Raw genomic sequence first — 15,282 nt, 5'->3', positions numbered from 1 at the left:
ACTTTCACAATCCTTATAAATGCTTTATCTCAGAAACACCTGGAGAGGATGTCATTGGATCTGGTACAATCATTAATATACCCATAGCTCCCATATCTCCCCAAAATATCAAATTAAATTCTACTAAAACATAACTGTGCTTTAATTGTTGATCTGCTATTCATGTCAGTTTAATTTAGAAGTCTGAAGGCACGATCAATATTTCCCTCATAAGAAACATCACTCCAAAAACCTGAAAAGTACAGAACCGGTTTATTAAATTCATAACAGTATAACTATGAGAGAGTACTGTCCAAACAAACAGCAGTGTGGTCATTCATGGATAAGAGAACAGGAGGAATGATAGATGGCGGCAACACAGCCTTCACATGTTCTCCGAATGTTACTTATTCAAAAAAAACAATACATAAAATCCTTCTTTTCACTAAAGCAAGTTAATGAACGATTACGATGAGAGATATAAAGTACAAACACAAATGAAATTGCATTTACTTCTCTGATTTCCTCAATAGGTTACATCTGCATACTCAAGCCTACTGATAAACATGTCACTTGTAAAATAATGAACTGTCTTGGCTCAATCACGTTTTCAAACCCAGGTTTGGACACAGGTCAGATTTGGTCAGCTGCAGAAAAGGCGCACACACATTACACACCTTCAGCTATTTTTTTTCCTCATTGGAAGTAATGTTCAAGTTATTCTCCATTCAAGTGCCACAACCCTCACTAGGTTTTCCAAAACGCTTTTCACAACCACTACAGCATGGGTGTGAACGCTCAGGCGTGACTGTGATTGCAGCAGCAATCCGCACTTAAGTCAAACTATGTCAAGCGTTTGTGGTTGTTTTGCACTTGGCGTCTTCGCCTCCTGATTGTTCAAAGTTGGTGCAAAGTTTGCCCTTTGATTATGAGACTTGCACCAAACCATTGAATCATAATTATGACTCACTGTAAGTGGGTGTGACATAGCATTGTTCACCTTTAGTTCGAGAGCCATTGTTTAAGGGAAGTATGCTATTTTGTCAGGAGTCAAAACCACCCAAAAAAAACAATTTTTTTTTTAAGTTTACCCTGAGATGAAATCTCCATGTTACACATCCAATAATCATGTGAAAAAGGGGCATATTTTAGTGTACAGAACAGGCAACACACGTGGCAACGGTACAATATTAAGTACAATTTGCTGGTGTTCAATTTAAAGCTTCTTCTTAGCTCTCTTGTGCTGGGTTAAGCTATAATAGTGTAAGCGTACAAAGAGCACCATGCACCTGTGTAGTAGTGACAAACTCAAAGAGGGTCAGGTAGTCGTAGTTTTGGGGATTTAACACAGCAACAGGCACAAACAAGTGCAAAAAACAGACTTGAAGAACAAGTGAGGAGTGCACCACCTAGCTCGGTTTGCAAATGCCTCAGCTGACTGTAAGGCTGATACAAGTTCTTGAAGGTAAAACTGCTACGTGTACTTTAAAGTTGTATTCTGAAGAAGTAACCGCCATACATTAGGGTCCTTTTATTTTTAGGTGTACAATTTCTTCAAAGCATCAACCAAAACAGGAAGAGAGATGTCTCACTTTTACTAGAGCAACTCAAATTTCAGTGGGTGTCAGCAGTACACCGTTCCCAACAGCTGCATCCCTGCCAATAAAATTCCAAACAATCTTTTGACAGAGAAGAGTATAATTAACAACAGATCCAAATTAGGGACTCGTTGGAGTTAGAGGAGAGCGACATGTCAGCATGACATTCATTTATTTCTGGCACAGCTTCAGAATGAGTTTTGTGAGATTGCTAAAGTCATTATGTTTCAAATTCCACATGTAGCAGCTTTAAAAACCAAAGTACAGGCCAATCAGTTCATATGACTTATGGTATATGTTCATTCCCATCTTAAACATCTTATAAAAAGGCACTAATTGGGTAGACATCTAATAGAAAACCTGGGATCAAGATGTGACTCGTGTCTTAAACGTCGGTGGTTTAAAACCGTTTAATCAAACGTGCTTTCGGCTTCAGATTAGCAGTAGACTGCAGTAGTAAAACAGGTGCTTTACCTGACCCTAAATGTGTAATCCGACTAGAAATGTTGGCAGCAGTCGCATACAGGTGTACTTCACAGACAAAGTTAAGTTTCACTAAATGTGGATCATAAAAAGCAACAGAGAGAAACAGAGAACAATCATTTCAACTTATCAGAACACTGGAACCAAAGTCAATGGATTCTGTTAAATAATAAGACTAGTCAGAAAGTTGCAAATGCATTATGGAAAGGTTCACAATAAAAGTGAGTAGTTACATATGCAAGAGGCAAAAAAAAAAAGTTTGTCCAAGCTTAGATCAGGAAAAAAAGATATATGATAAACCTCAAGGAGAACTTGCATCCTTTTATGGTGACAACAGAGTTTAGCTTTGCTCCACCCCAAACTTCATCCTGCTCAATAAACAATCAACCATTGTTCACTTTGTGTCCCCATGTGATGGTAATGTTTAAAATTACTTTACACACCAGGTCCAGGTTATATGGATAACAAAACTATGTCAAAGTGGCAACTTTAAAAGTGCTTGCCAGTGGATTTTGTTACTCTCCAACACGGATTAAACCTCCTCCCAGACTAAATCCTAGGAAGACCTCCAGGGGAAAAAGTTTATGGTCTATCTCAGCTTAATCCATGTCTGGGAAATGGAGGCAGTAAGACATAGTAATGCTAGCTACTTCCCCATCTGGTGATTGTGCTGGTTTGACCTTACGTTTGACAGATGAAGTATGTAACTGAAACATTTTCCCAAAACGTCAGACTACTCCGGTTAAATCAGTTAGAAACTCTCGATGTCGACAGATTTTAGAGAGAAGTTAGAAGATCAAGGGTTACTGTGTTTGTGGAAACATGGTTTCATATCCACGTGTTATTGCGACACATCTGACTCTTCACATACTTGTCATAAATCAATCCTCTAGACTTTCACTGGTCGGTGACATTTTAATTCAGTCAACTGAAAACGCTGGTCTTTGAGTTGGGAAGAAGGCGGCCAACTGTTCAAAAAGCGAACCAAATGTCCTTCATTCATCAGCTCCAAAAAACTCCTAACGACATTCGTCAAGACACCAGATGTTAAGTTTTAAGTTCAACATAGCCAGATCCCACCTACATCAGCAACGTCAACCAAATACAATGCTGAGTGGCGTACTCTCTTTGGTTTGTGTTCAAATAGCGGACTGACGTACAGACAGGTGACGAAATATGAGCACATTTGTGCAAAGATGAACCCTCGATATCTTCTCAAAGCGATGGCGAGTTCAGAAACTCAATTTATGATTGACAGCACAGCTGCTGTGCTGTGTCTGTAGCTGTGTTGTGTGCTACAGGCTTAGCTGAGACCTTTGCTGCAGAGTTTAGATACTTAGGAAGCCTGAGTAGACCATTCATGTGTTTACTAAGAGGATTTTCACATCCAAAAGTCTTAAACAGTCAAGATTTTAGATTTCGTTTAGATTTTAGATTGAAGGAATTTTAACTTAGTTGTTTTTTTTTTTTTTATTATAGATGAGGCAATGAAGGCAAGTTCTTCTGATTAAAAAAACCAACCAAAGCAAAAACACAAGCACTTTTTTTTGTTACTATCTAATTAATGACCACCGTCATATTGTAATGGAAGCAGAGATCGTTAAAGAGCCCCTATAACGTATGCAAAGATGACCAAATGCTGATATAATCAGATTTATATTCCTCAAGGATGACTTAAAAATGAGCTTAATCCTGCACGGGCATCTGTCACACTTAACAGAGCACATGACGCTAAAATGAGATTGGTTAAGATCTCGATGCATAAGAGTATAAAGCACCGGGTGTTCATTTGATAGTTGCTACTAGGTTTAGAGCTACAGATGTTTATTTACACTGTGGGTGATATTTGAAGGCCACAGGGACCAGAGAAAGTTAAAAGGGACCTATTATGCAAAAATGTTTCTAAAAGGAACAAAATCAATCAATAAAAAAGGAGGTCAGGAAGAAATCCCCATGAAGGGCAAGGGTTTTTTTTGTTTGTTTTTTAAACTCAAAGAAAGATTACTGTAAACTGTGAATCATGCAAAGCCAGCATGGAAGTGATATCAGCACAATAGGTCCCATTTAAAAAAAAAAAAGTGTCTATAAACAAACTGCACCATGAAAAAGTGAGAAAACGTGTAGATTTTTTATTTTTTGTTTCCATAATGAAAAATGTTCCAGCTACCAGATCACAGCTCAGCTCTTGGCCATATTTGTATGTGGCTTCATAATTTCTTTTAATGCTCATTATCATCCATAATAGAATAATTCTATTATTCTATTATTTTGAAGAATAATTCTTGTTTCAACTTAGGTAGTCTTTCCATTTCCATTCATGTTAATACTGCCCTCAAGAAACTAATATCTGAATGTTCAGTGTTTGAACCAGCCAACCCTTGATTGGGGCGGACCCCCCACTTAAATTGATAAATACAATGAAACCAAGATCCAGAAATAAACTGAGTTCTGTTTTAATCTTTAAGTAAATGTATCTTACAGATAGCTAATATTAAAGCAGAAAGTTAAATTCAGGCAGATGTGTCCTGAACACTACAAAGTCTGAGAACAGAGACATGTCTGATATGCCTGTAAAGTGCTGAAGCACTATATCTGCAACGCAGCACGCTGGGCTTGGGGTTTTTCATCTCTGCAAACAGTTAAAACTGTTTCCAGCATTCTGAAGATTTCACATTTCCTGAGCAGATATCTGCTCCACCTAAAGGCAGGACGGTGAAGACCTCATACCTGCACACAAACTCACTGGATATGAGGACCTCATCTCTTTCTCCATACTACTACTTCTGGTTGGACCCCAAGGGGTTGATGTAAATTAATTGTTTCACCACTTAGAAGAAACACACACACTGTCTCCATTAATATGTCCACAGAGTCGGTCATCTTTTTGCACCAATGCTGATTGCAAAGCTCTGGATTTCTGGGATTCTTTCCAACCTGTAAACGCTGAGGAACGGTGCAGTAGAAAACGTCAATAGAGTAACAGGAAAGCAAATATTTTGTTATTTATATTATATAATAAATAATAAAACTTTGTTCATATATTTTTGTATATGTAAATTAAAAATAAAAAAAAAAAGTTCAGCCAAAAAGAAAGTGACTGTCTAACAAAACAAACGGACGTAGAAGCAGCAATAAAGCTGTTTACAAAAAGAAGTGTGTGTATATATATATATATTGCCGGATTTTGACTATATCGAGTCGCTGGATACAATTGATCCCAACCCCTGAGTGTTTCAGAGGTTGTTAAGAGAGTAACTTCTCAAAATATCTGATCACTCAGATCTGCAGTTTGATGAAGCTCCTGGTCACGCTGCAGAAACAACGTTCTGCAACACAAGCAGGCGGATGTTTGACCTGAGGAGGTGTTTAAGGTAGCTGGATTTTTACAGTTCCACGAGACGCCATAGTCTGTTGTCTCTCACCAGCCACTCACTCCCTGGAGGCCAAAAAGGTTTCTCCTCCAGCCTAATCCAGTCTGTCAACCCAAAAATATGCATCCACACTAAGAAAAATGCTGACAACGAGGCCTCAGATGTTAACGCGAAAGGAGTCCCAGCTGTCCCCTTTGCCACTGCCGCTCCCATTCTTGGCTGCCCCCATTGTTGCCATCCCATCTCCAATGTCTCCATCCGGCTGTTCCCCGGTGGGAGTGGAACCAGGCTCCGGGTAATACTCGTCATCCTCGTCAAAGTAGCCATTCTCCATCATGCTGAGGCTGGAGGCTGCGCTAAGGTCCTGGCAGCTCCCCTTGTACTCCTGGATGGACTCGTGGAGCGACCACAGCTGGCACAGCAGGGACATGTCCTGCTGACGCAAACCCACCTGCAGGGGGCAGTATAGGGATTAGCATTAAAAAAAAAAAAAACGGGGAAGTACAGCTGCAGCTAACTCATTAGCTTATTAGATTACTTTTCAGCAGCTTGTTGCCTTTTTAATTGTTCACAGTTTAATAATTAAGAAACCCAGAGATAACTTTCTACAAATTTTTAAACGTGTCATTTTGTCTAATAACCTGGGATTATAATCGCTTGACATGAACACAAACAGCTACAGGAAACATGAACAAGCGGCTCTGCTTTCATTTTCTAAATTACTTCACGGACATATGCATAGCAGGTGCCCTTATAGTGTAGTGCCACAACAAACTGGGTGTAAGGACACAAACATGGAGCCTAGCAAGTTTACACCAGTTGCACCACTTAAACCCTCCAACCATCCTTCAGTGGCCAATATTGCCTACAAAAAAAAGCTCAGTCTTATACTTCTGAGCCTTCAGTAACCAGGATCTTTCTACAGGAAGTAAATCTTCCAGGGTTCCCACAGGCCCATTTTATTATTAAATGGGCCTGTGGGGCTTTTACCGGCATAATAGCCAATTTATTTTTTTAAATATAGATGAATGAATTCATTGTTTTAGCTCCAAAAACATCTGTCTGGCAAATCACCTTAATAACTTGGCATTAGTGAAAATCTGATTTATTTCTCAACCGTTTAGCACATAAACAGAAAGATAAGCAACAAAAGAGTGACTGTAAAGGAATTATTCAATTAAAATACCTAAACAGTCACTGAATTTAACCTCTAACAAAGAAACAAAAAGAGAACAAAGTAAGAAAAATAATCCTCGCCTGTGGCCTCAGCTGACTCTGTGACATTGGTGTGTCAAGGCCACGATGATGGTGTGTAAAGGGCATTTTTGCAGCTGAGCTGACAGTGCATTTTGAACTCAGAGTCACCGCACACTCAGTGGTCAAGCATATCACAGGCAGCTAAAACGTACACCAAACACTGTGCCCTTTAAAACTGCACAGGGACAAGCTTAGAGTCTTTAAAAATATAGGACACTGACAACTTATTAACTACAACAACCCCACAGTAATACATTAACAGCAGCAAAGTAATAAGTCTAACGTTAGGAACCTGCTCTGCCAAGGCTAAAGGACATAAAGAGTCAGTGGGATTTAGGAAAGAAAGATTTAGGGAAATCCAAATGCCTAGAGTTTCAGCAGCAGTTTAACCTCTTTCAGCTACGTGACTTCACATAAGAAAACAAGCTATTGTTAAGCATTAACCAAGACTGCTGGGAAATCTGGTCTGGTCATGGTATGAAAATCCTTGCTGCTGGCAAGGGAGTGTAAAACAGTGTGTAGTAAGAGTTTCACTCTGATTACATCTCTGCAAATGTGATAGCAGGTATTAGTTCACTGAAGGATTTTGTGTTGGTTTCTCTATGTCACAATAGAAACTTTTATACTGAAGCTAAAAGGTATTAAAATGAGCTTAGAATCCAAATCAGCACAAGCCTAATGGCTTAATTTGTCTCATCCAATGCAAAGCTGTTCCTGATCCCCTTTTTTCCTTCTTCTTATATAGGCTGTTATTAACACCAGAGTCCATTTTAAAAAAAATCTAGTTTTTATCCTCAAGTGCTTCTAGGTGGTTGGGTGGCATGTTAAGTTAATTAACTAGCGAGTCTTTAATAAACAGAGCAAGGAGAAAACACACTTAACAGAAGTGATAACAAAGGACAGTGATCATAATTTGTATGTTCACTGAACAAAAATCCCAAACAGACAGGACATACTATAGCAAAAATCGAAATCAATATTTTTAACTTCATAATTTATTTATATAATGCAGAACGGGTTAATTTTGTATGCCGAATCAATCAAAAGACTATTGTTTTCAAAAAGTCTTAATTTCTCAGCTAAAATGCACACAAGTTTGTCCAAAAGCCGAAAAAAGAAAACTTCTACAGTTTCTTTAGGGATTTTGGTTGAATGGTTGTGAATGTAAATCGTGCAAGGATTAAACCAGCAGTGGTAAACGGACCACTTTCCTGTCGACAAATAAAGGAAAACACTCTGAAAATGTTACCATCTCTTTTCGCAGCAGAGCCAGTGCTGCATCGAGGTTGGCCGGCTTGTTGGCCAGCAGGTTATCGGCATTGTTCCTGCCTCTGCTCAGGTCGTCCTGGATCATGGTTTTCTTCACGTACATCCTCTCCATTTCTCTCCAGGAGCCGCCGCTTGAGTTCAGCAACCCGCTCAGGCTCTTCGGCAGCGGCGGTAGACCCTCGATGCAGGCCATTCCCCCCAGCGTGCCGTTCGTTGACTTACCATTCATCGTCTTATGTGTTACGAAGCGGGGAGAGCTAGTGTCTATAAAGTCCTGTTTTTTTTCAGTTCAAAGACGCCACAAACACTGTTATCACACAGCAGTCTCCCACACTGAACAAACGGAGCAACAGCCGTGCTTTTCTCACCCCAGGGCAGCCAACGACGCCACGTTCAGTTATCCGGAGTGAAGCCGCTGGAATTCCGGTATGATCGTCAAAATAAAAGCACATCAGCTTAAAAAAAAGTGTGATGAATTGCTAAAGCATACTGGTTTTTTTCTGCCCGTAATATTATAAGGAGAAGCGTGAAAACTTTGCCTTGTAATATCCATCCATCTTCTTGCTCACTTATCCAATTCAGGGTTGCAGAAGGGCTGGAACCCATACCAGCTGTCACTGGGTGCAACACGTTCTCATCCCAGATCGCCAGTCCATTGTAGGGTTTAACCTTTAGATGCTGATAGATCTAGAAACATCATTTAACATGAAAAGCATGTTTTGATGCTTTGGGAGGAGACCACTTGGATAATACAAGCTAGGCACAAGGAGAGCAAGCACTCGCAGCTGGCTTTAAGAGTCAACCACATATCTGAAATGTGCTACCACTGCACCACCATGCTGTCCTGCTTCGAACCAGGATTAATAGAAGCCTTTCTTTTCCTATAAGTTATATTTGTACTACCTTTTTTCTGTTGCAGAATTCTCCCACAGGTGGCTGCTTTGCATCTCACACCTCTTTTTTTTAATTACGATGTATCCCTTATGTTATAAATTAGGATCATAATTATAACATCTTATACCATTCTCAAGAAAAAAAATCACTCCTGCAAGTATTTCTTTTACAAACATACAACTCAACAGAACACACGCACTGAAAAAAAAAATAAAAACATGGAACAATAATCAAAATTTAAATGCTGTTCTTAGAGATCCTATTACAATCATATGGGTATTTTCTCCATTTCTCCATTGCACTACTTTCAAGCACTTTGCAACCATGTCCTCTAATGTGTGCCTCTCTATTTTATGCCTTCCAGTTTTGTATATATTCATCTTGTTTGTATATACTCCTCTGGTCTGTTATTTATTCTTGCTGTCATACAATTGATATTTTTAATCCTTGAACAGTTGGTGTGGCGTTACCAGAATTTCGTTGTACATGTCCAATGACAGTGGAAGGAGATTCCATTCTTCTATTCTATTAAACTTCTATACGACGTCCCCCGGCTTTTACTTTGAAAAGAACTTCTGGTTATGTTTTGGTGATTCTTGTAAAGTGTCCAAACTCGGATCGTGGCCGAAGAGTAAAATCCGCTTCCTGTCCTTTAACACAGTGGCTGCTGGGCGTTTCCCTGCCAACACGTATATGCATAAAACATGCAGACTTTTATTTAAAACACATATATTTATAGGAAATCGTGTATCTTATTGAACAGATCTTTGAACAGATACAAAGAATACAATTTAAACAGACAAGAGATGAGATGGCATTTAAATGTACACTTGTACACAATCTACTCTAATACAACAAATTGCGCGATTATATTAAAAATACTGAACAACTGCTTACCCCTGAATTTGAAAAAAAATCTTAGAAATTTCACATATGTAAAAAATTGCTTCTACACTTAAAAAGAAATCACACATTGTGTGTAAATATCTCTACTCCAAATTTTCTTTTAGCATTAAACTTTAATGTCTGCCCGTTGGTTTATTTGAAGAGTGTGTCCAGGTGACCTATTGTAGGCAGAGGGGTTGAAGGTCGTGATAGTAGTGTGTGTGAAAGACAATAGTGCGAATAAAGGACAGATGGTGGGCCTTACTTCCACCCCCCAGCCTGCAGCCCGATCACAACAATAACACAACAATAACCATGAAATCAGCACAAAAGCATCACACACGCTCCTCGGAAAGAAAGAAAGAAGCATGTGCTGTGCCACACACACACACACACACACACACACACACACACACACACACACACACACACACACACACACACACACAGGCAGATGGATGAAGCCTGAAGCCCTGTATTCCTATTCGCTGTACTGAAATTAATGAAATCTTAAAATTCTTTTCTCTACTTCTGCTAATGTGCTTCTTATAATAACCATTAAAAGTGTTAAATGCCCTTATGAGACTCAGTCAGGGTCTTAATTGTGCATGAACTTACTTGCTTGCAAGTGGCCCCCCAAAAATGCTGATTTTATGATAACTTGTGCTTCTCTTGGCACATTGTATAGCACAGAAAGTGAATATATATGAGGTTCTAACGTTCTGCTACACATTTACTTTCAAAACTATTCAAAGTATGCTAAATTTGAAAGTATTTTGATAGACCCGGCAGTTACTTTAGATTAAACATTTTTTAGAAATATTTTCTGCTTCAAGTTTTGTGACAATGACTGATATCAGCCTTATGTTAGTTTATAACATATAACATTTAGTAGCCGAGGTAAGATGAAAGACCTATATGAATTCGCTGCTCCCAGTATATTAAGCCCTGCATGGAGGACATCATTAAAAATAACCAGGAGAATGGGAACAAATAAGCAAACAAACACAATTTTTAGATCCTTCTAATATTCATACATCCTTGTTAAAAATGTGACAGATTAAAGCTGGCTAAATAAAGCATCATAATGTGTGAGAAAAGCAATTTAAGTAACTTTGGATGTGGAATGGTTATTGGTGTCAGACAGGCTGGTCTGGGTTTTTCAGAAACTGCCTGTTTACTGGTATTTTCCCTCACAACCATCTCCGAAAAAGAAAAAATGTCCAGTGAGCTGCAGTTCTCTGAGTGAAACTGTCTTATTGATGTCAAAGTCTGAGGAGCATAGATAGGCTGAACGGAGCTCATAGAAAGGCAGCAACTCAAACTCCATTAATTACTTCTTACAATCAAAGTATGCAGAAGAGCATCTCTGAACATACAAAACGTCAAATTTTTGAAGCAGGTGAGCTATAGTAGCAGAAGACCACACCAGGTGCCACTACTGTCAGCTAGGAACAGGAAACTGAGGCTATAAGAAAGCTAAGAGCCATGAAATCAGGCTTCATATTTGTATATTCATATTTAATAACTTTGAGACAACACAGGATGTCTTTGTGAAAACCTTGTCCTCATTGTCCTCCTCGTCAAAACCCTGCTCTTACAACAATTAGCCATCAGCTGATCGTTCACAGCTGTACAGTTTAGCCTTTTAGGCCAATCAAGGACAATCTGTTTTGTCCAGGGTTTTTATAAACAGAGAGGTCCTTCTGTAAGCTCCCACCACCAGCAGCAGCACCATCATCATCATCACTACCTCTTGAGATCAAAGGATTAGGCATATGATTGCAACCCCCTAGGGAGGCATGTAACCCTAGCAGGGTGGTGTTAATCTGCCTTTCGAAAAGCACAATGAGTTTGCGTCATTTACTGGATCCAGCTAATAATGGTCTAAAGATATCAGCTTATGTTGAGCTCACTGCTGGCAGCACAAAAGCTACCAAAGGAGCTTTATTCTGGTTCTTTTTTCCCCTCAAAATTTTCAGTTGTATTTTTCTTTGTAGATTTTAAGCATTTTGTATATCGGTCTGTGTCTATATGACATATTATGCAATAAATCACTAAAACAACTGTTATTGAGGAAATTAGTTAAGCTTAACGAACACATACATTTCATGCACACACACACACACACACACACACACACACACACACACACACACACACACACACACACACACACACACACACACACATATGGCCGTCTATCCCTCAAGCTTGAGCAGTGAGGACTGGAGCTTGAGGGTCCTGCAAAGTATCTTAGCCATTCCCAGGACTGCGCTCTTCTGGACAGAGATCTGTGATGTTGTTCCTGGGATCTGCTGGAGCCACTCGCAAGGCTTGGGAGTCACTGCACCTAGTGCTCCGATTACCACTGGGACCACTGTTACCTTCACCCTCCACATCTTTTCTGAGCCCTTGGTATTTCTCAAGTTTCTTGTGTTCCTTCTTCCTGATGTTGCTGTCATTCGGTATCACTACATCGATTACTACAGCTTCCTCCGCTTCTCTACCACCACTATAGCCATTACCATTTTGTCTTTCTATATCTGGAAGTCCTACAGGATCTTAGCTCGGTCATTCTCCACCACCCTAGGGGGTGTCGCCCACTTTGACCTCGGCACTTCCAGGCCACACTCGGCACAAATGTTCCTGTATACTATGCCGGCCACTTGGTAATGGTGTTCCATGTATGCCCTGGCTGCTATCATTTTGCACCCTTCTGTTATGTGCTGAATTGTCTCAGGGGCATCTTTACACTGCCTGCACCTGGGGTCTTGCCTGGTGTGATAGACCCCAGAACCCTATGGATCTTGTACTTAGAGTACACAGCTTGGTCAGCCTAGTCTTGCAGTCTTGGCTGACTGCTCAGTCTACCTGGTGTTTTGCTGGTGTTTTGCGCCTGCTAGACCGAGCAGTCAGTGTAGGTATACAATACAATATATATATTATATATTAATGTATGCGACATATATGAAAACATTAAGAAATTAACTTATTAAGATACTCATGTGTCCCTACACTAGAAAGATTTAGCATCATGAAGAATAGAAATATATTAAAAGAGTGTATTTAACTTGGAAACAGGTACATTTCAGAACATTGGACAAGCTGTCACTGCTGAGATTATGAAATATTTTTAACCACAGCAGTTCTAAGTGACAGTTGATGAAATGGCAAAAGCTGTTAAAACAGCAGTTCAAGAGTAAGTTTAAATTGATTTCTGCAGAGGGATTACTTGCACCTCTACATGAAACAATAGCTCTTAAACAAACAGCAGCCAACAGAGTGACATTGCACTGAACTTGGAGCTTGTCTGGAATGCATCACTGTCAGGGAGAAACAACAGACCTGAAAGGAAATAGTGTGCGTGTGTGTCGGGGTGTGTTTGCAGGAATTCAACTCCCTATAGCGTGTCAATGTACAGAAGTTCAGGAAAGAGGGCTGGCCTGGACTAACAACTGCTGTCATGGATTTTTCCTCTGCTCAGAGGCCCTCTGCGGTGGACGGGGGTGACTGTTTCCTCCCTGTGACAAACGGGAATGGAAACAGACTGAATTACAGTAACTGCAGTGGCAATATTCTACACAGTGGTATTATAAATTAAACACACACACATAACACACACAACTATAAAAAGTTTGGAAGCCACATTAGCAATAAATAGCAATGAAAAACTCAAAGGCTGGTCAGATAATACCACAGCTGAGCTTTGTTTACACTACATCGTCCTGTTCTGGAGCTGCTAGAGTGATTAAACAGCCTCTTTCTGTTCTAACGAAGACAGGAAACAGTGAATCTAATATGACTTATTAGTGCTGCTTTCAGATCTTCCATAACCCCTACACTGTAGTTGGCAAATCCACTTTTAAGGATAAAATAAAACAAACTTAAAAATCAGACCAAATTCCAAAAGTGTCTTTAAACCAGCAGTATATACAAGCAGCTAAAACTGTTGTATAGTTTCGTGCATTTATGGGTTGTAACATTTGCACGCTTCTGTTTTTTTGAGTTCAATGTAAAAGATTCTGATATTTGTATATATCAGTAGATTTTCATTATATATAAACACTCAAAGAATCATATTTAAGAAGGATTTAAGAAGAAAACAAGACAGTGCTGAAAGGACTGTAAGCAAGTATTAGATCACCTTAACCTTATTATGTACACCTTGCTAGTTCTTTTGTCTTTAGAACTGCTTTGATTCTTCGTGGCACAGATTCAACAAGGTGCCCGAAACATTCCTCTGAGGTTTTGGTCCATATTGACACGATAGTGTCAGAGTTGCTCCGGGTTTGTCAGGTGTACGTCCATGCTGCAGATCTCCCATTCTGCCACATCAGATTCCAGGCCATTTGATGTTATCCTGCTGGAAATAGGCGTCATGCGCCCAGAATTTGCCCACGCCTTTACATTACCAGAAGCAGTCTGAAAGTAGGATTGAGCCACGATTTCATGTTGTCTATGCCAAATTCTGACCCTACCATCTGAATCTTACAGCAGAAACCAAGTCTCATCAGAACCGGCAATGTTTTTCCTGTCCTCTGTTGGTGAACCTGTGCCACTTATGTCACCTAAGACTCATGTCTTAGCTGACGTGAGTGGTACCCAGTGTGGTTTTTTGTTACTGTCACCACTCAAAGTTGGATGTCTTGCATGTTCACAGATGCTTTTCTGCATATCTTGGTTGAAACAACATATTTGAGATAATCTTGCCTTCACATCAGCTTGAATCATGTTCCTTTTATGTCTGTTATCAACAAAGCATTTCTGCCACTGCAACTTTTCTCTTTTTCTAGCCATTCTCTATAAACTCTTGAGATGGTTGTGTGGGAAAATCCCAGTAAATAAACAGTTTCTGAATTACTCAGACCAGACCGTCTGGCACCAACAAACCATACCACATTCAAAGTCGCTTAAATTTCCTTTCTTCTTGATTCTGGTTGGTTGGTCTGGTTTGAACTACTGTATATTTTCTTGATCATTTTTACATAGCTAAAAGCATAGAGTTGCATCTTCAGTGGTGTTTTTAGTGTCAGCTGTAATTTGGCAATAACAAACTTCACCCCAATGAATAGAGTTTACCGTATTTTTCAGTAGAACCTGTTGTGCATTCAAGTACAAGATTTTAGATATTTAAGCATAGTAGTTTCTTGAGAATCAAATATAAAATCCACCCTTGCCTTTTTCCCAACAGTATTTCCTCTGTGCCTGTGGAGCCAGATGGCAATTAAAGCTGCAGCAGCAGACTGAGGTAATTGACATGCTGCTGTCGACATGCTTTGTTGACGCCCCTGGCATTGCTCCAGTCTTTCCTGCAGGAACAGGAGGGCGTAGTCATGATCAGCAGCTGGCCTCACGCTGCCTGACCTCTGCCCTCATCCTCTTCTCCGTCTTTCTGTTTACCCACCAGCTCTGCTACACCCACTTGTCTGTCTCCCATTCTCTCTCTTGAGTATGACTAAAGCGTTTGTGCTATTTAAAAAAACCCAAACTATCCAGAGTACTTTTGATCAGATGGTTAAAGTGATCTGAAGTAAACTGCATTT

General features: G+C 39.8%; 1 protein-coding gene across 1 annotated transcript; it reads right to left on the bottom strand.

The window, feature by feature from the left end:
- Positions 1-235: 235 nt before the first annotated feature.
- Positions 236-8,366, bottom strand: fam89a (family with sequence similarity 89 member A). Its single transcript, XM_084953500.1, has 2 exons — positions 7,938-8,366; positions 236-5,882 (listed from the first exon to the last, which is right to left on the bottom strand). Exons 1-2 carry the CDS (start codon positions 8,184-8,186, stop codon positions 5,589-5,591), a joined length of 543 nt encoding a protein of 180 aa, XP_084809626.1. The 5' UTR covers positions 8,187-8,366; the 3' UTR covers positions 236-5,588.
- Positions 8,367-15,282: the final 6,916 nt, after the last annotated feature.

Source organism: Perissodus microlepis, chromosome 15, assembly GCF_051167445.1.
Source record: "Perissodus microlepis isolate ML-2025 ecotype Zambia chromosome 15, ASM5116744v1, whole genome shotgun sequence".
Lineage (NCBI taxonomy): Eukaryota > Metazoa > Chordata > Actinopteri > Cichliformes > Cichlidae > Perissodus > Perissodus microlepis.
Note: the sequence above shows the minus strand (reverse complement) of the source record. Positions and strands in the feature narration are given on the sequence as shown.

Bases quoted from the DNA above. Each gene is read 5' to 3' on its own strand.
- fam89a (XM_084953500.1), bottom strand. From the start codon at position 8,186: ATGAATGGTAAGTCAACGAACGGCACGCTGGGGGGAATGGCCTGCATC. The intron at 5,883-7,937 runs GTAACATTTTCA...TGCCCCCTGCAG, and splicing joins CTCTGCTGCGAAAAGAGATG to GTGGGTTTGCGTCAGCAGGA.